Source organism: Ips typographus, linkage group LG13, assembly GCF_016097725.1.
Source record: "Ips typographus isolate SLU linkage group LG13, UJ_Ityp_2.0, whole genome shotgun sequence".
In the NCBI taxonomy this organism is placed as follows: Eukaryota; Metazoa; Arthropoda; class Insecta; order Coleoptera; family Curculionidae; genus Ips; species Ips typographus.
Genome location: NC_138434.1, coordinates 5,863,633 through 5,889,808, shown reverse-complemented (window position 1 = coordinate 5,889,808; position 26,176 = coordinate 5,863,633). Strand labels below are relative to the sequence as shown.

At 36.3% G+C, this 26,176-nt stretch overlaps 1 protein-coding gene and 2 long non-coding RNA genes across 3 annotated transcripts in view; 1 reads left to right on the top strand and 2 right to left on the bottom strand.

Annotated features, from left to right (window-relative positions):
* Positions 1–26,176, bottom strand: part of LOC145737209 (uncharacterized) — a 222,167-nt gene that overhangs the window by 44,489 nt on the left and 151,502 nt on the right. The window lies entirely within an intron of this gene.
* Positions 2,222–3,074, bottom strand: LOC145737287 (uncharacterized). The gene is made up of 3 exons (XM_081991922.1): positions 2,753–3,074; positions 2,497–2,696; positions 2,222–2,445 (listed from the first exon to the last, which is right to left on the bottom strand). Exons 1-3 carry the CDS (start codon positions 3,034–3,036, stop codon positions 2,222–2,224), a joined length of 708 nt encoding a protein of 235 aa, XP_081848048.1. The 5' UTR covers positions 3,037–3,074.
* Positions 10,987–16,649, top strand: LOC145737175 (uncharacterized). The gene is made up of 2 exons (XR_014180303.1): positions 10,987–15,907; positions 15,958–16,649. It is a non-coding gene; the product is annotated as an uncharacterized LOC145737175 (long non-coding RNA).

The following is a 26,176-nucleotide window of genomic DNA, read 5'->3' as shown; positions in this document are numbered from 1 at the left end:
TGATGATGAGTGGATTTCGTTACTACGTGTTTCGTTAGTCGTAGCAGTGTCATTACTGTCGGTCTTTCTTCTAAACTGAAAATCATCTAGAAACGTCATCAAGTCTGCCCAGGGCCAGTTTTTGTATTTTTGTACCCTTGACCTGACTGGGTTTCGGTGTTTTTCTTGAACTTATTATAACTGTCCTTGAGACTTCCACTTGATACTCCAGTATTTACCTGCAAAAATTATTTTGATAATGATTATTATATTTATATTTATTATTATAATAATTATAATAACAATATAACGTAAAGATCAATTCAAATTAAAAAACATACTATATGTTTTGACTTTCTTTTTCCTTTCAGATTCTTATAGAACAATCGGTCATTCTTGCCGTATGGGATTTACAACTGTTGGAGTAATAGTCAAGGAAGTTAGTAGAGCGATCTGGAAAGCATTACAACCAATATATTTGCCATTTCCCACGGAAACAATATGGAAACAGTCTGAAGCTGGATTTAATGTGAAGTGGGGATTTCCCAATTGTATTGGCAGTAGTAGTTTGATGGTAAACATGTATACATAAATTGCCCGAATAACAGTGGAACATTACATTTTTGCTATAAACAGAGATTATCCATAGTTCTGCTTGCCATAGTAGACCCAGATTATAAATTTATAACAATTGGTGTTGGTAGGTATGGAAAAGACAGCGATAGCACAATATTTCAAAGGTGTTCGTTCTATCAGAAACTCGTTGAAAACCTACTGAACATTCCTGGACCAAAGCCATTACCAGGGAGACAACCACAAACGCCACACGTTTTTATTGGAGACGGAGGTTTCAAGCTGGAACCATTCTTGATGAGACTTTTCCCAAATGATGCAGCTATTCAAGATAAAAGAAAATTAAAATTCAATAAGAGACAGTAGCGCAAGACGCATTGTAGAAAGTTCCTTCGGAATTTTGGTTCAAAAACGGAGGTGTTTTTTAAAACCATTTGAAGTAAATGTTGACACTGTTGTTCACGTGGTAAAGGCTGCTTGTTGTTTGCATAATTTTCTTAGAGTAAAAGGAGAATTTAATGTAAATGAAGAGGAAGACATAATAGAGGTATGTCGAAATGCTCATGCTTTTAGGAATTTCCAGCAAACGAACCACAGAAGCAATTTGACAGCTTATGCAGTACGAGAACAGTTTGTTTCCTATTTTGATGAATAATATATGAAATACTACTATTAAACCGCAAAAATGGGGTAAAAAATGGGGTAAATTTCCTAACTTTAACCTAACCAATCGTATTTGTTACTTACCATCCTCAGTCTCCATTTCTCTTGCAATTTCAAGCCAAGCTTCTGCTTTCTTTTCGATTTTTATAATCATTACTACTTAAATGATATCATAAAGCAAACGCCTTTCTCGAACTAATTCAATTAATTTTTCGGTTTCCGACATGGCAAAGTCCGCGTTCTTTGTCTCTCTGGTCAACAGAACGCAGAACGCAAGAGTTCCCTATTGACGCCGCGGTCTGACCGCCGGCAATGTGTGTTGTAACTAGAAACTTCAATTATTACAAAGACCGCAGAACTCTGACCGCGGAACTCCGAACGCTCTGTGTGCGCGGGCTCTTAAAGTAGACCAGAACGCGTTCTAATTTATTTGCGATTACCAGAAAGCGGATGTTTTAAACAATTCGCTTTTTGACTATTTCAAATAAGCCTGAACGCATTCTGGCATTTGCCTCTTTGTCATAACGCGTCGAGCAAGCAAACAAAATATCTACAGCTACTGTATAAAATACAGCTCCAACATGGCTGACAATGTTGGAGCCCAATAACGACCATTTTTTCTTAACAAATGACACTGACAAGTCAGTTTGAAGGTTAGAAAACTGTATGAAAGTCCATGTTATGGGTCAAAACATCAAAACTTAAAATGTTATTGGGCACCAGCATGGCGGACGAGTAAGCTAGGTTTAATAGCTGTAAAAATATCCAAACAGTACTGTAATATGTTACTTTTTTATTGTTTATGCAGGATACATATTAAGATGTTCAAATTAATGAGATCGATTCTAAACTAAAGAGGAAATATCTAAACAACAAAAAAACTTTTACTACATAGTAATATGATGGTTTTTATAGGTAGGTATCTTTAATGAATAACATTATATACTTATTTGTTTATTTGTTTACTTATTTGTTTTTGCAGGAACTGTTGTTATGACATTTGCTGTTACATGCAATTAATTTTCTTGGCTCTACAGGCGCATTTCTTATCGACGCAATAACGTTTGCAGTTACATTGTATAAAGCCTTGCTTTGATCCGGATGCTAAACCGGAAGCAGTTCGGAGAGATACAGAGGTCGACGGAATCGATGAAATATGAATAAAATCAGAGTCGGCTAATGAAAATTCGTTACGAGAATACAACGACTGCAAAGCCCCTTCTTTCGTTCCTGAAAATAAATTCGTAAATTCATGTAGCTAGTCCAAATTATTTTATTTACCAAGCTGATAAAGTCCTAAGTCGTTAACACTGAGTACAACTGCTAACACATTTCTAGGCGCAAGCCTACCTCTGTCTACATCAGGAACTCGTACAACAACTGTTTTTCCGATACTAACGGGTGCTAGTTGTGAGTTTGAAAGGGAAATCATTTTTTCCGCTTGCTTTTCCAGTGCGATTTTGACCTCGTCCCGTACATTACTTATTTTCAGTCAGTTCGTAAACACCGGTTACATGTGACGTTTTGTTCATCTGACCCATTTTCTTCGCTAAACTTTCCGCAGTTGGTGTGATCAGGCAAGCAACACGCTGAACATACATGGCTTTCGGAAATTTCTTGTTCGCATATGGCACAAACGCCATTTTCTTTTATTTCGTAATTTTTATCTTCCTCATCCATTAGCAGAGATTTATCTTTACGTTCGTTTGAACCACTTTGATCTACCAAATTTTGCAGCTGTTCTTCTGTTTCAATATCGGACAATAGTTCTTTAGGAACTGATGAATCCTTGAGTCCGATCTTTTGAGGAGTGCCAAACATCGCTTCATAGGGGCTTGTACCTATACCTGTATGTAGTGAACGATTTTTATTGCTTTGTACAAATCGCAGGCCTTGAGACCATTTCGTTGTGTTCTCATCCGACATCCATGTAACAAGCATGTCCCTTACATCCTGGTTCGATCTTTCCACGGAACCCTGACTTTGTGAATGGCGAGATTTTCCATGAACTAACTTCAATCCCGGCCACATTTCAGCAAGATTTTTAATTATCCGGTTTGCAAATTCTCTGCCATTGTCACTTTGTAAAATCATAGGCGAGCCAAACAAACAAAAAATATCTAGTAGATGATAGGCAACTTCTTCAGCCGTTTTTGTTTTTAAGGCTCGTAACACATTGAATTTCGTTAAGTGATCTTGATAATTAAGAATGAAACGAAAATCTTCATCTGGCTCACTTTGCATATCGATCAGATCCACCTGACAGCGCGAATTCATTTCACTAGTTAGTATTGGCCTTACCACTAAACCTTTCCGTTTAACTTTCTTTTTTAATTGACACTGCTGGCAAAGTAATACATAAACCTCAATTATTTGTCGTGTGATGTTACAATATTTCCTTTTCAGCTCAGAGTCCATAACTGACATGAATAAAAGTATAAATGGATTGAAATATTGCAAACACTGACGTATGCAGACAATGTCAAAAATCAGCTAAAAGTGTGAACCAATCACAACCTGTGTATGTGATTTTCTTACAAGTTATTTCTGCTGAAAAACTGTTAACAAATAATGACATACCTCGCATTCTCTTATGTCCTGTTCCTATATGCGCCGAATGAACGATGTCAAATAATTCGTCGGTGGTGCAAAAATAACGGAACTCAGAAGTTTGATCTGTTCTCCTCTCTATTAACTTTTCGCTTTGACCAATCTTTAAAATATCGTACCTTTTCAATCGTCTCCTCTGTTTTGAAGAAACTGTATCTCCATTACTTTTACAAAGTTTTGCTTCTTTCACTTCTGCAAGTATTTGATCGTATCTTTCCCCTGTAAAAATATTACTACGATCATTGCTATTACATATAACTTTTTGAAGATTATCATTGAAACGTAACTTAAGGTCTTCCATGACTATAGCACACCAACCTTCATAAACGCATGCGACTCACAGACTAAAGTTGCGCTTTAAGGCGGAAACAGACTGAGCTCACGTCCTATCACATTGTCATGTTTTGAACAGCTATGACATGCTTAGAAACACACTGCTATCACGTTTTATGATTTAGTAGAGAAATTTGACAAATTGCCATTTATTTTGTTTTTGTGAATTTTCAATTATGGAAAGCGCCAGCTCTGTCAGTTCTTCAGACTGGGAAGAGGAAATAGAAACTGTAGCTGCTTTTATTCTTCTCGAGGAAGAAAAAAAAAAGAAAACATGGGTCCATGATATAAACGTAAAAAGAAAAGAAATGGGCGAATTTCATTGTTTGGTTCAAGAATTACAAAATGACCCCCAACTCTTTAAAATGTATTTCCGAATGACCAAAGAGGAATTTGGCTTTCTACATGGTTTAATTAAAAAGGACATTCAAAAACAACATACTCAACTTCGAAGGGCTATCTCTACTGAAGAAAGGTTATCGGTTTTTTTGAGGTAAGTAGTAAACAACCAAGTATTTTACAATATTAGAAAAAAACTTTATTCAAAAACGTGGCACCACCTTATCTAAACAGAGAGTAGCTTGAAATGTATTATGCATTTTAAATTATGTCATGTCATTAGTATTGTACTGTGTAATATTAGGCAAGGAAACCATTTCAAGAATTGTTGGTCTTTCGTAATAATTGTTCTCTGCTGAATTAGAATAATCGCTTGCCAACTTCTAATTGTCCGAGGTTGACGTCAATGGAGTATATGACTGCTGCCGTGTAGGGTTGTGTTGGGTAAACGTTTGATTAGGGGAAGTTGAAAGAATTAATTTTTTATTGCATTTTATTTCTGCTGATAGCACCGAATTGCTCAATGCAAGCTTAATCCGTGCTTGTTCAACTTTTGGCAATTTTTTGGTCATTTTAGCCATGCTTAGAAAAAACATATCGGTGTCGTCCATAGTTTCTAAAACACTAGGTATTTTATGTACCTTATTTTGTTGTATGGTTTTTTCCTCATACTGCTGTTTTCTTAAAGAAGCATTTTGTTTTAAAATTTCAACCATTTCTTTAGCAGGCGTATTAGTATCTAGTTTCTTACGGCCTTTTTGTGCCAGTTTCATCTGTTTGTAACGTTTTCCTGCATCAGCTGCTTTGCCATCATCAGCTATGCTGCCATCATCTATGCTGTCATCATCTCTTCCGTTTCCTATATCAACCTCAATGTGTCGGTCTGAATGACAAGGTGTACTTTCTTGTGCTTCTGACCCTGTGAACTGATCATCTGGTTCAGTCATCAAACTGTCAGAGGCCTGAGATTCGCTTAAATTGCTGTAGGTCCTAAAATAAAAGCATATCGTGTAAATTCAAAAACGTGTGGTGTAAATCTAACCTTACGATATCTATACTTACTTCCGGTTCTCTAAAAATGGTATAATGAAGGACATTTGAAGTTCATATTTCCAAATTGTTTTTTTTTTAGAAGCCATGCCACTTCTTGTTTCATCCCGCCGTCTATTTCTTGCATTACAGAAAGATCTCCTTAGATTGTCCCACCGTTCTTTACCTTTATTCCCTGAAAAACAAACCAATTAAATAACTAAAATAATATCTATACATGGTGTTCCAAAATTAGCGTAAATTTTTTTTAAAAATTTTTTTGACGTAGAATATGCAGTCAAATTATTTTACGCTAATTTTGAAACACCTTGTATACAGCTGGTATTACTTCAGATTTATGGCGACGGGAAATTCTTTTCGAAGTCTTGGCTTTAGCTATAGGCTGGGATTTAGTACAGTACGAGAAATTGTAATAGAAGTTTGTGATGCTATATGGAAAAGGTTGGGACCAATTACAATGCCGCCCCCTACAGAAGAAACGTGGAAAAATGTTGCAGCAAAATACAAGCAAATGTGGCGTTTTCCAAATTGCATTGGGGCCATCGACGGCAAGCATATTAATATCCAGTGCCCTATTAATGCAGGATCTACTTATTACAACTATAAAGGAAGCAATTCTATTGTATTATTAGCGTTAGTTGATGCCTATTATAAGTTTATAGCCATTGATATTGGCTCATATGGCAGAAACAGTGACGGAGGAATTTTTTCTAAGTCTGCCATAGGTAAAAAACTACACAGTAAAACGTTCAATGTGCCAGAGCCGACACCTATAGTAGAAAATGGGAATCCAGAACCCTATGTTGTTGTCGGAGATGAGGCATTTTCCTTAAAAACTTATTTGCTTCGCCCATATAGCAGACATCATTTAGGAGACAACGAGCCCAATAAAATATTTAATTACAGATTATCACGGGCAAGACGTGTAGTGGAAAATGCATTTGGCATTCTAGTTGCACGCTGTAGATGTTTCCGCAGGCATTTAGAAGTGCAACCAGAATTTGTAGATAAAATCGTCCTTGCATCATGCTGCTTGCATAACATGCTGTCTGCAGACAATGAATTTGATGCAGATATTGAGTCACTTCGACTTCCTGATTCTGTTTTTTTGAATTTGGATCTTCTAAGAAGAAACAGCACTCGTAAAGCTTTCCAAGTTCGAGAAAATTTTAAAGAATATTTTAATTCTGAGGGTGGTAGTGTTGTTTGGCAACTCAGTCGTGTACGCAAGGGAACAATTCATACATAATAAATAATACGAGAAGATCATTTTATTGTAACAATCTCCGAGTTAAAGTGTTAAAAAACCCGTTTTTTGTTCAATATAAAGTCAATTTTTAAGTTAGTAAAACTTTTGAAGCATACGTTATTGTTTTTTCTACTTTTTCAAAACTTCACTCAGTCCAGCAACATCAAAAACCAAGTAAAACTTACCTGGTATTCCTAGCTCTTTTCCAATTTCCTCCCAAGCTGCTTGCCGGATATGTTGATCTCGATATTCAGCCAATCCATGATTGTATAAGACAGAATGTTCGCTAACTTTTTCTATTAAAATTTCATCCATTTTCAGTCTTAACAGAACAACAAACTCAACAACACAACGTAAACAGCACAAGTTCAACCAATCCGACGCAAACGTGAGCTCACGTAGACCAAAAAAGTGTGGATCTGCAGAAAATTATTACATGCTAGCACGCGTGCGGTTGGAGATGTCGCGTAATACGCATGAGATGACTTCAGTGTGGTTCTGATGCATTAACATTCTATGTTAACCAGCTACCCACACTTTTTGTATATAACGTGATAGCACGTGAGCTCACGTGACGTGACGTGAGCTCAGTCTGTTTCCGCCTTTAGGGTAAAAACACACGGAGCGGTTTGTGCCGATTCGGCCACCGAGTCGGCCGCCGAAGCTGCGCTTGCTTTTTGTCGTTTCTGTTGGAACAAACGGTGCTTTTTGGAGCGGCACACAGTCGCGGTGGCCGCGCGTACCCTGCCGAACACCATGCGCCGCGAACGGTTTTACAATTCTGGTCGGCATGTCATTACCTGTGTGCTAATAGATTGAAACAGACGTAGGGCGGTTTTGTCGCGTTTTTTTTTATTTTCTCGTACTTCAGTGTTGCCAGTGAAATATTTAATAATGGAAAACTTGGACATTGAAAAATTAATTAATGAAATTCACCTTAGACCAGCAATTTGGGATATGCGTTCAGAAGATTATTCCAATAAGATTAAAAAAGAGAGTTCTTGGGAAGAGGTAACCGACGCTTTCATGGGTGAAGTTGCTGAGGTGGAGGAGAAAAGAAAACTAGGTAATTATGTTAATACTAAATTTATATATTAATTGAAAGCATCAACATTTGAGTATGTAATATTTTAATAGCATGTAACTTAATTTTTATATATGGGCATTTTGCCATTCTAGGGGATTAATATTAACAAAGTAATTTGTAAATTTTTCTCTACAGTTTAGAGCTCTTGGATTACCTCTGCTCAATGAATCCGTGTGCAAATTTATCAAGCCACTTGATAATGTAAAGTCATCATCACGTTGTCCATCTCTTAATCTTACCAAATTATGGAGCAATCAGCAGGTTTTGATTATATCTTCGGCAAAATCTACATTTATGTTAAGTGGTCTATGAAAAATTCGCCATTTATTAGCCATCATACCAAATGTACATTCAATATATCTTCGAGCCTTGGATAATCTGTAGTTAAAAATTCTTTTTTCAAAAGATAAAGTTGATCCTCCATAGGGTCTCAGTAAATTTTCAGAGAGTGGAAAGGCTTCATCTCCTATTATTACAAATGGGTAGTCTGTCTCTAGGAAGTTTCTAATGTACCATTTATCATTCTATCATACAATGTAGAATTTTTAAAAATTCCGGAGTCACTAGATTTTCCAAATGAACCAACGTCTACATACGTAAACAAATAATTCCTATCACACATTGCAAAAAGTACCATTAAAAAATAGCTTTTATAGTTGTAAAACATCGATCCGCTATTAGCAGGTTTTATCATCCGTATGTGTTTTCCATCGACGGCTCCTATGCAATGTGGAAAATCTGCATTTTTTCTAAATCCTTCGGCTATTTGACACCATGTTTCAGTAGTTAACGACGGAAAAGTAATATGTCTAGCATGGGTCCATATTGCTTTACAAACTTCTTGAATAATTACACTAGCTGTGGATTTTCCAATTCTAAACCCATAATGCAGATCGACAAATTAACAGCCCGTTGCTAGGTACCTAAAAAAAGTATTTCTCAAATTTTTTTGATAAAAATAACTTTAATAAGAAAATTTGTATTGGACGCGTCACAATTGACAAGTTATAACGGATATAGCAATGTCAAGTGCAATATTGTGTTCAAAATTTTTAATTCTTTTTTTATTATTTTCTAAATACTACTAAGTAGTATTTATTTTCATTATATTGGAAAAAATAATTAATAGGGTAAGAAATATTTTTACTGCATAATAACCTTAAATACTGCAAGGCAATACTTAAAAATTAATGAAAAATTATGAACACAACACTGCACTTGACAACTGCTACATCGGCTAAAACTTGTCAAATGGTGATGCGTCGAATTAAAATTTTCTCCTTTTTTAAGGTGCTATACTGCAAAAAAATGGAAAAACATTAGAGATAGATACGCTAGAGAACTTCGAGAAAATAAAGGAAAATCAGGACAAGGACGAAAATCCAAAAGTGCCTATATGTACACCAACCAATTGAACTTTCTCTCAGATGTAGTACAACCTCGCCCTACAGATACTTCGATGAATGATGTGGCTGTTCCATTACCAAACGATCAAAATGAACCCGCATCAGAAACTTTCCATGATGAAACCTCCACTGTTCATGCTTCCAAAAAAAGAAAAGGGAATATGGTGAAAAAAAAACTTTTTTGTTCAAACGGACGTGAAGTACTCACTTCACGTACAGTTTAGCGGCCGTAAAATGCACTTTTACGGCCCTACGTCCGAAAAAAAAATACAAGGAAAAAGTAAATTAACAATCACTATGTCACCGTCTACGCTTATTATTGCTTGCTGGTTACGATTTCTCTATGTGACCACTGTGTGCACCAATTACAGCAGTACACCCATCCATATCAGTACAGCAATCTTCGTCTCCCAATTTCATTTTTGCGTAAATGAAAAAATGGAAAATATTTCTGACAAGAGTCAGTCTATTATTTAACGTCACATCAACAATGCATAAACAGCAACTTAACGATAAACGTCACCGTGATTACTAGACCATTCTCATTTTATTTATCAAAAATTAAGAATTTCTAAATAAATATCGTTTGAACAAAAAATTTTGTGTACACCTCGGCCGTGCAATAATGTTTTCAGTGAAATTTCACGGCCTAGGTATTCTTACGATGACGACGATAAACTATTTTTATTATCGTTAGTGCCTGCTTTAAAATCCATTCCCCCACATTTTAAATTTGCTGCAAGAATTGACATTATGCAGAGCATAAATAAGTTTATTTCCCTACAGTCACCTGTAGGGAAATAAAGGCTCAGCAGCCTGGACATTCCGGAGTTCAAACCTACCAATCTGGTGCCTCTAAAATTTATGAAGAGCGTATTTTAAATTATTTTGGTAATTAAAAAAATATGTTTTTTAATTAATAAAAATGTTGTTAAGGGATATACCTATACGATAAATAAACATGCAAATACACATGAACCTTATACTTAACAGTACTAAAGAGGATTGCAGTTTTACTTAATTGTTACCTTACCTTAATGTGATAAGAAGCTTCTCTTCTACTGGTATACTTTCCCTCATAGCGGTATTTCTTTTTAAACATGAAACTTTGATAAGCGATACAAATTCTTCAAATGTTTTTTTGACATCCTGGTAAAATTAAAGAATTTTTCTGGGTCTTCCGTAAGTTTTGTGTACAGTGTATAAAAAAATCCTTTATTTTTTCTCTCATTGATTATAGGATGAATCCAATATTTGCGTTTCTTTTTTTTATTCTCTTGTATAACAAGCATGAAGTTGTTAAAAAAAACAAATCATCATCACTTTCATCAGAAGAAGCCATATGTGATGCTTTCAACGTCGAGTTGAATTTACAACTAGACAACATTGATATTTTGAATTAAGAAAATCGCCCGTCAGCACTTGTAGTGACGCCCCGTGCGTTTTAAGCCAGTTTTCCGCCGAGCGGTGGTACAAACCGCTTCGTGTGTTTTTAAAAATAAATAAGAAAATTACACCGAGAAAAAAGTTACGGTCACTTAAAACCATCAGAAGTACACTGTAAAGCGTCCTCTAACGGCCGCAGTAAAATTGTGACCAAATTCGGGTTCCTTTTAGAGACACCCTGTATAAACCGACCGAGCCGACGAACAGTCAGTTGTGAAATAACAGTGGCGCGATAAGCAAAGAACGAAGTAGTGAAGTGGAAAAAGTGACTTTAGTGGTTTAAGAAGTGATCTCTAGTGTTGTAAATTGTTGTGTAATTAGTAAATAAAGTTTGATGAGTTTAGATTAGGTTTCATAGTGTCATATCTTGAAATGACACTATGAAACCATTGAAACATTTGAAACACGGGAAACGGGAAACGCCAATACAAATACAACACAACCAGTCACTAGTCAGTAGTCACTGTCAGTAATGTCAGTCCAGTCACTCTCAAGTGTCAACACTGTCAACTGTCTCCCTTCTGAAAGCTGTCAGTTGCCACTGTTGAGTTGAGTGTTGACAAAGACACTTCATATAGCCGAATTTGATTAGGAATATTAAGATAATATTTAATCAGCCTCTTCTTTAGGGAAACAGAAACCCAAGAAGGTGCTTTTCAGAAAATCCAAATTGGATGACAATTGATACTAATAATATGGACAAAATGTGAAATTAAAATATTTAAATAAAATAACCTGTGTCCGGTTATTGCTTTTAATAACCGATTATTAGGTTAAACCGACTTTAAAAAATAACCGTGTTTTAACGGATTAACTGGTAATAAACAACTGGTTATTAGTTTAACCGGTTAATTTATCCCATCCCTATCGTATACTCTAGCCTTGAGGTTCCCCCATAAGAAAAAATCGCATATGGATAAATCTGGGGACCGAGGAGGCCAATGAACATCGCCAAACCTGGAAATAAGGCGACCAGGGAAGAGAGGGCGAATAACGTCCATTGATGCTCTGGCTGTGTGGGCGGTCGCCCCATCCTGTTGGAACCACACACGTCGGATTGGAACACGTCGCCGTCGTAATTCAGGGAAAAAGAAGTTCGTGATCATTTCGACGTAGCGCGCTGAGTTCACGGTAACAGCACGACCATTACCGTCTTCGAAGAAGTAAGGGCCAATGATTCAAGTTTGCGATACAGCGCACCAAACCGTTACTTTTGGGCTGTGCAGCGGTCTTTCGAGTAACTGTTGCGGATTTTCATTAGCCCAATAACGGAAATTCTGCTGGTTAACTATGTTGTTTAGGTGAAAGTGGGCTTCGTCACTCATGATCAAAATGAGGTTCTCATTTTGATCGATCAGTGCTTCCATCTCACGTGCGAAGTTCATTCGTTGTGCATAATCTACGGGCTGTAACTGTTGCACAATGGCCAATTTATAGGGGTGAAAGCGGAGATCCATATGCAAAATTCGCCTTACCGAACGATCACTGAGGCGAAGTGCAGCAGCATGTTTCCGGGCAGATCGAGTCGGACTGCGAAGAAAGGCTTGTCGAACGCGTTCAACATTTTCAGGAGTTCGAACTGTTCGCGGAGCTCCTCTTGGTCTTCTGTTGATCAGTTCACCACGCCTGCGAAGTGATTCAACCCAACGAAGGATGGTGTTTCGAGAGGGAACAGCTCTATTCCGATAAATGTTGAAGTGGCGACGAAACTCACGCTGTACGACGGTGACTGACTCATTATTTCGGACGACACAATCATAGGCGAAAACGCGGTGCTCCACCGTCCACGGCTCCATGACGATAACTGGTAAAACAATCAGTGTTGCCAGAGCGATCTACTGAAATATCGCCACGAGCGGATATGAAAAGTCGCCACTTTGTCGACACATCTTTCAAGTACATGGGAGAGCAAATAATATGTAAAATAAAACAATGTTTTTTACGGTACAAACGAAAACAAACTTTATTATCCTAGAATAAATATAAAAGAAAAAATAAATACATCCCTAAATCTGGCAAAATAACAAAAATAAAACAAAGTCTATTACTCACAACAAAAAATAAATAAAAATAATATTAAAAAAATACAAAATACAAGAAAAACAAAACATTCAGTTTGATTCACTATCGGATTCTGAACATAATTTTACATCATCTTTTGAACTTTTATATACCAGGTGTCCAAGAGCACCCTGGACATAGGAGATTAACATGGGAAAACGGTTTTGATTTTTTTGCGCCTGTACGGTTGATTTAATGGAAAAACGCTTGAAATAAAAGTTGTAGAGCACATTTTCGGCTATCCACTGGTAATTTTTTCAATACCGTAGGTTTGACCATTAAGACGCAAAAAACCTTTAAAATTCGGAAATTTTAAATTTCGCGCCAAGCGGTCGTCAAGGAAAGTTTATATCCGGTCGTGTTACCAACCTTTTAAAATCATAACGAATCGCTGTCAGTCATTCTGTAGTCAAAACAAGTTTATTTAGTAATAGTTTTGAGTTACTACCCACATAATGCAAAGAAAATAAAATGAAATTGTGATAAAAATACTTTATCAGTAGCCACAGCCCAAAAATCTGGTAAGTATAAATACATAACCTCATTCAATGTCTTTACCCAACTTGTTTACTTTGTAGCTAAGTCCTTTAAGAAAACACTGGTTTCAACGTAGATTCTAACTTGAAAAAGTTTGATAAAAACCACCAATAAATCATCTTCAGCACGTAGGTAAAACTTTGAACACATTTGAAGTGTTGATAAGTGAAAAATCATGGAACATAGACCATAGTTGACCTGGCTATAAAACCATGTCCTACATGTTTTTTTCAGTAGAGTGACAACAAGTCTTCATAATTGGGTAGATATAAATACATAAAACTAACTATTAACTCCAGCTATCTTACACTTATTTTACTTTTTCGGGTTTGTAAACAATCATTTACTAGTGGCCTGTGGTTTAAGAAATGAACAAAATGTGCTTATTCTTTAGTTGTACCCATTTTTCTACACACCCTATTTATCTAAATAAAAACGCTTTTTTCTAATTTTGGCATATAAAGTGACTGAGTTACATAAAGTATCACTTTATGTAACTAGTTATGAAAAGTTCATTTCATCACTCCCTGTTTTTATGCATTTCCGTAGAAACATATGGGCGACATCCATCATAACATGTCGTTGTCACTGTTTATACAAGGTGCTGTGAAAGTGAATATTTGTGTTAAATCACTTTAAAAGATGGTTTTTACCGCTTTTTGGTCAAAATTAGAAAAAATTATGTATGCAACACGTTTCGAAAATGTCTTATTGTGTAACTCATTCAAATTGTAAGACCTCGCTGCGCTCGCCCTACAAACATTCATTCGTTACACAAAATCGATCTTTTCGTAACTGGTTACATAAATAGCTATTTACACAGAAAGTTTGTATTTATTGACTCATACTCAACTTACTGTAGGATTGTATTTGGGCAGTGGGGAGTGATTTCACTTAGACACAGCAATGATTAGCACAAAATTTAATAAAATGAAATGATAATGAAGATTGCGAACACAACTTGTATCACTTTGTTAATGTAGTTTACGTCGTTGTATATTTATAATTATTTCGTCTTAATAAAGGAAATATACCGTCTTTCGTCTTAACTCTATGCGTCGTCCTTCTTACTTCTTTCTTAACTCTTTCGTACTAACTTCTACCATGTTGCCGCGTCTTACATTACTAGTCATTTGATTATGCAACCACATATACGCTTAACTTATTCATAATTAAATAACATACAAGAAAACACTTATCCAACATTACAGAGTACATACTCTTTTCTTTGAGAGCTTCAAACAGAGGGCAAAAAAACTGACCTAAGCAGTCTAAGCAGCACATAAATATCTGTTTGACACTACCTATGCAAGTAAGTTGTAAAGTTTATAATGAGCAAAGTTATCAATAACTATTACCTACCTAATTATGTTTCTATTGCTAGAGCCATTTTCAACTTTTCCTTATGACATTTACCTGGATAATGTTGATTTAAAGGCTCTGAAATGGAAACATTATTACGTTATGTTACAAAATACATACCTAACTCAAAATACTTGTCGAGTTGAAGTATGTAAAATCAGTCTAAGAAAAACACATCATCTGAACTCTGGATTTTCTTGCTCTTTCGAAGGCCATTCTGGGCATTTTTTCAATAATTAGCCTACTCTGCCTACTGTAGAGATTTATCAAATAGCATTATAATAATTTTTAGCTCTATGCTGTAACCTAACTTCTCCAGTAAAATGGTAAAGTAGGAATATGTTTTGCTCTTTTATTGTTTGTTATTAAACAGCAATTTTGTTGGTTATGCCATGTCTAGTCAAGCCTGAAAACTTGTCTTATTTGTGATTAAAGTTGCCTTTCAGTGAGAGCGATTGAACTGATCCACTGACCCAATACTATTCCTATCCTATTCCCTATGACTCTATCTCTCTTTTCGGCATGAGTTTAGTCATTCAGTACTGTGTACTGTCAGAAAGCACTGAAAAGTGAAAGGTGAACGTCAATGTCGTCAATCAATTCATTTTTCTGATTAAGGATTTTCTTTTGTGTTTTGTTTTGTATTTTTTTGTTTATTTAACAGAAATTAGAATGTGGTGTTCATTAACACAAACACAGATGGACGGTTCTAAAAAGAACCTTTTATTAACAAACAACAAAGTGTCAAAGAATTACAGTAAATCGGAACAAGAAATAACAATTAACAACACAACACAACTTGGCATAGAGAATGGGAGGGGCACCAGCAACTTCTTCAAATTAATTGCTCAAAATGCCCACCTTCTGCAGCAGTACAATAAGCAAGCCTATTTTCAAAGTTTTGGCATGTTTTGTCCAACATTATAACAGATATTTGTTGACAAATCTGCTCAATAGCCAGCTTTAATTCTTCCACATTTGGGTATTGGGTGTTTTGCTTGTAAAGACGGTCATGAATGAACCCCCAAACAAAGAAGTCACAAGGATTCAAATCCGGAGAGCGGGCTGGCCAATTATTTGGTCCAAACTTTCAAATCCATCTATCTCCGAATGTTGCACTTAATAGTTCTCTATTTCGAAGTGCTGTGTGACTAGGGGCTCCATCCTGCATATAGAAAGTTCTATTGAGGGGCTGGACTGCCTCAATTGCAGGTAAAATCCTATTTTGCAGCATAAGCCCATATTTATCAGCATTTAAACAGCCATCAATAAAAAACGGACCTATAATGTTGTGCCCCAAAATGCCAATCCACACATTCACAGAGGCCCGGTATTGGGCTCTATGGTCAACAACAGCATGTGGATTTTCAAGTGCCCATATTCTGTCAATTTGTTTGTTTGGAGCCCCAGTTAATCCAAAGGAACACTCATCTGTGAAACAAATCCTCTTCACAAATCTAGGAAGCTCCATTACCTTTGCAAGTCATGGCCTCACAAAATTCCATGCGGGGAAACAAATCTGTGGCCAAGAGTTTTTGATGGCTCTGTTTCTTAACACTTTTAAAACCTCCTCTTTTCAGATGCAAATGAACTGTTGATTTAGGCAGCCCAGTTTCATTTTCAATCCGTCGTACACTTGTAGAGGGATCATTGTGTACTGCAGCTAAAGCCACAAGTTTTGGCACGTTTTGATCCTTTGGGCAGTTACAGCTTCCACTCGCCGTTTTCTCTCACAGGAACAAATGGGATTGATACTACCAGTTTCTTCAAACCGTGTTATGAGAGCCTCGATTGAGCTTCTTGCTGCTACTGGTCGATGAGGAAATAACACAGCCATATTATCTCTAATTTCGGCCAAGGAATTGCCAGCAAAGTACTGTTGTACAGCAAATTTTCGCTCTTCAAAATTCTTTTTTAATGAAGCATTAAAAATAAATTTGACAATGTATAAACAAAGTTGTTGCTGGCCTAGAGATTCATTTGTTTTTTGCATTTTGTTAAAATAATATAAATAAAATGTTTTTATTTGGGGCAAATGAGTTTGTGGAAAAGGGAAAACACAGCTAGCTGTAAAATTAGTGATTTTGTTTGTTTGTTCATAATTAATCCATACAAAAATACCTCATAAACTTAAAATTTAGTAGGCTATGCCAGCCATGCCGGGTTGCTATGTTAAGATGAGTCTACAATGCATTTTAGTTTTTTTTACTACATTTTGGTCCCAACAACAATTATTAAGTGAATCAAGCAACCTGAGTTCTGAAACTCCTGTTCTTCTCCTGAGATGAAGAAAATAGTTTTTTGACTATTTAGATTGATGACTTTGCTCATTATAAACTTTACAACTTACTTGCATAGGTAGTGTCAAACAGATATTTATGTACTGCTTAGGTCAGTTTTTTTTGCCGTCTGTTTGAAGCTTTTAAAGAAAAGAGTATGTACTCTGTAAGTTGAGTGTGAGTCAATAAATACAAACTTTCTGTGTAAAAATCGTTTTTATTTAGATAAATTGGGTGTGTAGAAGAATGGGTACAACTAAAGAATAAGCACATTTTGTTCATTTCTTAAACCACAGGCCACTAGTCAATGATTGTTTACAAACCTGAAAAAGTAGATGAAGTGTAAGATAGCTGGAGTTAATAGTTAGTTTATGTATTTATATCTACCCAATTATGTAGACGTTGTCACTCTACTGAAAAAAACATGTAGGACATCGTTTTATAGCCAGTTCAACTATGGCCTATGTTCCATGATTTTTCACTTATCAACACTTCAAATTTGTTTTAAGTTTTACCTACGTGCTGAAGATGATTTATTGGTGGTTTTTATCAAACTTTTTCAAGTTAGAATCCACGTTGAAACCAGTGTTTTCTTAAAGAACTTAGCTACAAAGTAAACAAGTTGGGTAAAGACTTTGAATGAGGTTATGTATTTATACTTACCAGATTTTTGGGCTGTGGCTACTGATAAAGTATTCTTATCACGATTTTATTTTATTTTCTTCGCATTATGTGGGTAGTAACTCAAAATTATTACTAAATAAACTTGTTTTGAATGTTTTGATTAGAGAATAACTGACAGCGATTTGTTATGATTTTGAAAGGTTGGTAGCACGGCCGGATATAAACTTTCCTTGACGATCGCTTGGCGCGAAATTTAAAATTTCCGAATTTTAAAACCGTTTTGCGTCTTAATGGCCAAACCTACGGTATTGAAAAAATTACCAGTTGATAGCCGAAAATGTGCTCTACATCTTTTATTTAAAGCGTTTTTCCATTAAATGAACCGTACAGGCGCAAAAAAATCAAAACCGTTTTCCCATGGTAATCTCCTATGTCCAGGGTGCTCTTGGACACCTGGTATATAAACCGACCGACGGACAGACAGTTGTGAGTTGTGAAATAACAGTGGCGCAAGTCTCACTTATCAAAAAGAACCCAGTAAAGTGAAACAATATATTTATTTGCGCCAACGAAATTTGTACCGCAGTCCGAAACAATCTTTTGTAATCGTCCACGTCGTGCTATAAGGCGTAGTAGTGCACACAAAAAGGCTTCACTAGACAGATAGGAAGTGAGTTCAAGATGCACCGCTTTCGTGGCTAAGCAAACAAATACACATACGTATGCTTTTGTAGTTTTAGAACCTCTACTTTTGGACATAGTTATAAAAAAGGCCCTGCAAAATCCACTGCGATATTTAAGAAAGGCTTTACCTGTGAAATGCGTATTTCGGGCAGATTTCCAATTTTTGGTTGCATGGGCTGAGGAGAAACACGCCAGCAACTTTGACATTGCAAAGTGACATTCCTGATTGCTCGTTTGGGGGATAATATCCAAAATTGTTGACGTGGGAGTGCATGTAGGCTTTGTGATAGTGTTCAATTATTAATTTAGTCAATCTATGATTGCGAGGCAAAATTGCTGGATGTTTTTGAAGTAAATTCGTCTAAATGAGGTTGCCTAGAATTTTTATAAATTCGTCAACGTCAAAATTCATGGCGTCGGATTGAAGATGCGATTCAGGCATATTGTCACGAAGGAAATAAATCAAATTTATTTCACTTGAACGGTAACATTAAAAAATGTGGAATTTATATTACTTGAGCGGAAACATTAAAATTGTGGAATGCGGTAAGAGTGCAACTGCACTTATGATGCAACAGCTAAACTATGCACCGGAGTGTGACCGGACGCTGGGTTTTATAATATGCGGAATATTTCCAAGTACCGAGGGTCGAAAGGTCGACACGAGTTGTCGGCTAGAGGAGACCAGGTCTGGGAGTTTTTGATTGGTGGAACCAGTGTTTGGAATGCTATAAGAAGGAAGTTGTACCCTAGAGAGGGGTTTATTCCGGTCAGTCCAGTTTTGCTGTGCACCACGTCGGAAACCGAACCGCAAATGTCTATTAGACATGTCCGTAACTCTCAAGTAAAGTTATTCGTGAACGCGCTCCAAGTGACAAGCCTCTCTCCAAGATCCTGTCTTCATTAGAGGTGTAAGTATGATTATTGTACTTTTATGTTGTGTATTGATTTACGCCTGTTTGATTATGATCTAATTGGAAGTTAGCAACGTTTTCGTTGGATTAGGAAACCGTTTATTTTATTAGTTAGTAAGTTAGGAGTTGTTAGATTAAGGTACTTATTTAATAGAATTTGATGGTAGATTTAACTGTGTTTTATTTTCACGCTGAAACGAGATCCCAGGCAAATAAGTTGAATTAAATTCAACACGTCACGCTAGTCGTGACATATGGTGGAGGTGCCTACGTTTCAGGGTGGAAAAAACACAATTTTTGTCTTTTAAAAAATCGTTCTATTTAAAATGGGGGGTTCTTCATCAAAAGAAGAAGAAATTATTATTTCTCAAGCGGGTAATAGCGGAGAAATTTCTAATCAAGCGTCTCAAGAAAGGGATAATTCATGGCCAGCTAAGGAAATTTGAATTATTATTTTTTTTGTGCATGGGGGTATTAATGCTTGTGTATTTTAGCATTAAGAAGATTATTAGTTTGATGAATAAGCAAATACGCAAAGAAATTGCTAGGAATAATCAAACTGTTTAAGATAATCTTTTACATTTTGTCCGAGAACTTGAAAAGTCGAAATAATGAAAAATACTGCCAAACATTTCGTATTAATTTTCCATGAGTGAACCAAGTGACAAATCACGAGTACGAACTCGCAGTAGAGCTCAAAGTGTATCGGACAAAGAAAAATTTGTTTTGCAACAAGCACTAGTCCAAGGGAAAAACTCCGAAAAAGTCTTGAAAGAATTAAGAGAGTTTAAACCCGTGCATCATAGTTCAACGGTCAGTTCCCCTTGTGTTTCTGCACAGGCATCGGTATCTGCAGGTGTCCCAGAACTTGACAAAACAGCTTCTATTGCCAGTTTAACAAGTAGTGAGGACGAGGAAAGCCCTTTCGAAAAAACTGTCGTAAGTGCTCAAGTCGAAACCCCGCAAATTCAAATTGTAATTGCCCAAAAATGCCTTCTTCCAATTTTGGGTCTTACAAGCTTATTTTTGGGATTCGAGGGGCAAGCGCTACCCAATCATGGTTCAAACATTTATTCAGGTTCCAAAAACATAGATAATTACTCAGCTAGGTACGGTTCGGTTCCAAAGACTTAGGTCTAGTTAGCAATTCTGGCTTTAACGGTACGTTGAAGGTACTTCTGGACATGTTGAGTTGAGTTGAAGTGACAGGCTTTAGGTCAAGCGGCTACGTGGTTTCTTTACGAGAATTTTGGAGGGTTTTCCAAACACCTTAGTTTCACAAATCTTGCACACTGAAGAATTTTGGTAGAACTTATTTTGCACTACTTAACATGACTAGAACTTGACCCCATTAGGTCTTTTTTTGGAATTTGTGGCGACAGTATGACTTAGAAAAATTCCTTTTCTTATAAACACCTACTAATAGAAATACCGGGTGTAACATTTAACTTGAGACATCTCATTATCTCGAAAAATAAGCACTTTTCGAAAAAATGTTTAGTATCAAAGTTGTATTATTCCGCGGGGGAAATACATTGATGACAAAATTTGTATTCCTCTGCCCCTCCATGTGGGGGGAAGGGGGGTAACTTTGATTTTTTAAATGGCATCCCCAATTTTTTATTGCAGATTCAGATTCTGCGGCTAAAAACACGTGGAATTTGATTAAAACATTTTTTTGTATTAACGATAGATGGCGCTATAAACGACAAAATTTAATTTCAAAAAAAAAATAAATTTTTTAAATGGCAAAATTTAATTAAACTCTTTACAGCGAGTTTTTAACTAAGTAAGTGCTCAAAATGATGGCCTTCAACCTCAATACACTTATCAATTCGTATTTCGAACGACCGAACACAACTGAGAAGTACGTCTGCTGGAATTTCGGCACAAGCATTTCTGATTCGCACAATCATATCTTCACGTGTCGTTGGTATTTGTTTATAAACTTTGTCTTTAAGATAGCCCCATAGAAAGAAATCTGGCGAAGTGAGATCTGGTGATCTAGCAGGCCAGTTCACTGGACCAGCTCTACCGATCCAACGATCACTAAATTTACGATCAAGCGTTTCTCGTGCCACCAACGAATAATGTGTTGGACAACCATCATGCTGAAACCACATGATATTCCGTACTTAGAAGTACGGAATGCTACGGAAAAGTTAACTTAACAAAATACCAAACACATGAACATACTTAACCTAATAATATTGCCTCAGAAAAATTATTTTGAGAAACTAAAGGTCTTTGATAGAATTTCGCAAAAGTTTTGGACTTCTCAGTCCAGTCTGCTGAAAGTCTTATAGTATCAAAGCTCACCCCTTTACGGGCCGCCGCGGAAGTCGCAGCGTGCCTGGTGCTATAAGCTGTGAACAAAGACGTATCTATCCCGCTCTTTTCCAATATGGTTTTTATCCACCTACTAATTGACTGCGAACTCAGATTTCGATAGGGCTTTTTAGTAGAGATAAAAAGGTTCCGAAGAGAATGGTCTCTTAACGGTTTAGTTCGATTTAAGTAGCAAAGTAAAGCTGTGGCAACACATATTGTCAAATCATGCTTAAAAAAGGGCAGTATCAATGTTGGCTGTAGCCTATTAGGACCCGAAGTTTTGAGTCTCTTGGGCACCTTTATTGTGACGTCGCTTTTACTATATTTTCTATTTCAATGTTGGCAAATGTTTGTATTCTTTGCCCTGTTGTAAGAGCCAAAAGAACAGCTAACTTTTGAGCCAAGATTTCTAGGGAAATCTCCTCGTTTGACAGAGTTTTAATGTAAATTAATACATTGGAAGGGTCCCAAGTTGCACCATATTTGGGTAAATTGGGTCTTAACCCATACACCCCTTTAAAAAATCTTTTCAATCTATAGTCTTGTGCAACTTCGGAAGATGCAATTTGGGAAATTGCAGATTTGTAGCTGTTGAGGGAGCCATATGAAGCTCCTCTCTCGAACCGTATATATAAAAATTCTAAGACTAATGGTACCCTAACAGTAAATACATTGTTGTTTTTCTCTTGGCAGAACTGCCACCATAATTTTAAACCAACATTGTATTGTTTGGCCGTTGAATCCGATATAGAAGATGAGCAAATGTTTAAGCCGATATCAGGCACCTCTCTTTTCTGCAACGCTTGTAAGATAAGGGTCCTGCCACCAGGGAAAGGCTTTTCCAGAGGGGGTGAGGTGATCTATCAATAGAAAGAAGTAAATTTTTATCCGGTTTAAAATGAAGCGGATCTCGTGATAACAAAGAGCAAAAAACCGGGTACCATGGTTGAGAGGTCCAGTAGGGGACAACTATAATTCCTTCAGCTTTATCTTCAATAACTTTTTGGAGTACTCGTAAGATAAGAGCAAAAGGCGGAAAAGCATAGAAATAAAATTTTCTACAACTTATTGTAAAGGCATCAACAGCACAAGAATCTGGGTCTCTCAACCAAGATACATATTTTTTGCACTTTTTATTTGCCCTGGAGGCAAAAAGGTCTATTTCGAGATTTTTAAAATGTAAAGTAATTTTTTGAAATACATCACGATTCAATTCATACTCCGTGGCGAAATCTAGGCTCCTGGATTCTTGATCCGCCTCAACGTTTTCCTTGGACTTGATATAAGAAGCAAAAATAAAAATATTACGGGCCTCACACCACTGCCAGATGCGCTTTGTTAGAGCATTCAGTTTGGGAAACTGGACACTACCCATGCGATTGATGTAAGATAGAGCAGTGGTGTTGTCAATACGACACAAAATATTGACATTTGATAAATGAGATGCGAAGCATTTTAAGCCAAAAAACGCCGCTAGAAGCTCCAAATAGTTAATGTGAGAGGTTCACAGGGGCGCCAAAGCCCCCGGGATCGCTCACCATTGCAGAAAACTCCCCAGCCACTAGACGACGCATCTGAAAATATTTCCAGAGCAAACGATACCGTCTTTAAGGAGTTTTCTGCATAAGGAATGTGCGTCCGCCACCAGTTAAGGTCTTCTACTAATTTGTTCGAAATTTTCATCATGGAATTATAGTTACCGTTTTCTTTATGGAGGGACAGGAATTTTTCTCGTTCCAGCAATTTTGCATAAAGCCAACCATACTTAACTGCTGGGCATGCTGAGGTCAGGGTGCCGATAAATTGAGCAAATTTTCGAATTTTGCATTTTTTGATAGACATTAAGAAGAAGTATGGCCTCAATGTGGATGTTAACCATGTTGCATGGGATGTAAATAAGTGTGAATCTTATAAAAGAATTGAGCAGTTTCAAAGGAGTAAGTACATAAAATAACAATTGGACTCAAATGTCGCTCTTAGCTCTGGAATTATATACTTTAACTGTCAAGGCTATTTAAACAATAAAGATTGTATTGTTTTGTTAATTAACGACTGGAGACCTGGGATTGTGTTGTTGAGCGAGACTCACGTGACATCCGATGTAGATTTGTGTGAACTTAATATTGATGGGTACAGAATGGAGCAATCCATTAGTAACAACTGTAGAACTGGGGGTGTTATGGCTTTTATTAGATCTGATATATGTTATAAAGTTAAAACTTTGGAGTGTGTAGACAATTATGTTTGGATCTTGTCTGTTGAATTGTGTTTGTCCAGGGTAAAATATTTGTGTTTTGTATTGTACCATCCACCTCAAAAAGATGACTCAAGGTTTGTAGAATATTTTACTGAGTATCTGGGGCAAGTTAGTGATTTTGGGAGGACCAATATAATTGTGGGCGATTTAAATTTTGACCTGATGAAAAACACTTTTTATGGTAATAAAATAATGAGTAATATTTACACAAGCGGTTTCACTCAGATTGTAAAGGGTCCAACCAGAATAGTTCCTAGAAGTCAAACCTTGATCGACTATATTGTGACCAACGACAAACATCTCTTGCATCGGGTGCATCTAACACCCAAGATCAGTGATCATTCCATCTTATCAATTACTCTTAATAACCGGAAGATAGAAACTCAAGATACTACGAAATATCAGAGATCTTGGAAGAATTACAGTTGTGATAAATTACAACAAGAGCTGATTGACATTGATTGGGATACGAATGTGTCAGATATTAATATACTGGCAGACTCTTTTGTCTCGGATGTTGAAAATATTGTGGACCGTATGTGTCCTAGAGTTAGGGTGGTTTATAAGCAGAGATATCTGGACAAAGCATGGATTACCCCTGAAATAAGGGAAATAATGAGAGAGAGGGATCTACTCTACAAAAAGGCCGCTATTGATAAAACTCAAAACAGCTGGAATGAATATAAAGTCAGGCGTAATGATGTTGTTAATAAAATTAGACTGGAAAAACAGAAATATTACACTGTAATTATAGACTCAAATAAACACAATCCGAGAGAACTACGGAAAAATCTTAAAACATTATTGCCTGGAAAGAGGCAGACCATTCCGAATGAAATCATTTTTGAAACTGAAATAGTTAGACAAGAGGCAGATATAGCGTGTAAGTTTAATGAATATTTTGTAGATAGCATCGAGCATATTATTCGGGAGATACCGCGGACGACGGGCGTGACATCGTGTGTTACTAACATCACTGCAAATTTTGAGAAATTTGAAAATTTTCGAATTATATCAATGTCTAAAATGAAAGAAATAATTAAAAATTTAAAGAATGTGGGGGGTGGCGAAAGTGCTGTATCTAAGCAGGTCCTCACTGATGTCGCGCGTGTTGTTGGTGACCGTCTTCTGGATGTCATAAACACGTCACTAAGTAGGGGTATATTTCCTGACTCCTGGAAGCTGTCCACTGTAGTTCCTGTACCCAAAGTTCAGAATACTAACTGTCATAACGAATTTAGACCGATTAATACTCTCCCAATTTATGAGAAGGTTTTAGAAGTTTGTGTAAAAGAACAGCTTGTGGATTACTGTGCTCGTAATGGTATAATTGTTGAAAATCAATCGGGTTTCCGTGAAAATCATTCCTGTGAGTCTACCATTGTCGCTGTGTGTGATGACTTTGTTCGATCTATTGACTGTGATAATTTTATTTTGGCAGTATTTCTTGATTTTAAAAGAGCCTTTGAAACTGTTGATAGGGAAATTTTAATTAAAAAATTAGAGATGTTGGGTATCACTCATAATGTTTTGAATTGGTTTAAGTCTTATTTATGTAATAGAAGCCAACGCGTGATTTATGGTAATTGTGGGTCTGCACCTGTAAATGTTTTAATTAAAGATTTGGCGTACCTTAGGGAACCGTGTTGGGGCCATTACTGTTTCTATTGTATATAAACGATTTAGTCGGTAGTACTAATAAATGTAAAACTGTTTTGTTTGCTGATGATACAATGCTTTATATAACGGGTAAAGATTTACGTCAAATGGAAAATGATATGAACGATGAACTCAGTAATTTGTTTAAATGGTTGTGCGAGAATAAGCTGAGTTTGAATACAACTAAATCTAAGTTTTGTTTGTTCGCCAAAAAGTCAAGAATAAATGCTATAAATTTTGAAAACATTAATATCTCTGTAAATGGGGAAAATATTGGTCACAGTAATGAAATAAAGTATCTAGGTGTGATTTTAGATTCTAGTTTGAGTTTTCATTGCCACGTGGATTATGTTATGAGAAAATTCTCAAAAAAGGTTGGTTTTCTGTCAAGAGTAGGTACAAGTTTGTCGATGAGCACAAAATTGTCACTGTACAGCGCCACTGCGCTTCCTCATTTACAATTTTGTTCAACTTTATTGGTTAATTTGCCACAATACAAACTTGACCAATTGGAAAAAACCCAAAATAGAGCATTGAGAATCATTCTAAAGTGCAATCGTTGTGCTCCCGTTAAATCAATGTTAAATGTTTTAAATATACTGTCCGTTAGACAAAGACTTGAGTTCAACATGCATTTGTTTGTATTTAAGCTGAAGCACAACTTGTTACCTGAATATATCTGTGATAGATTAAAACTTTTTAAGGATGTTCATAAGTATAGTACTAGAAATTG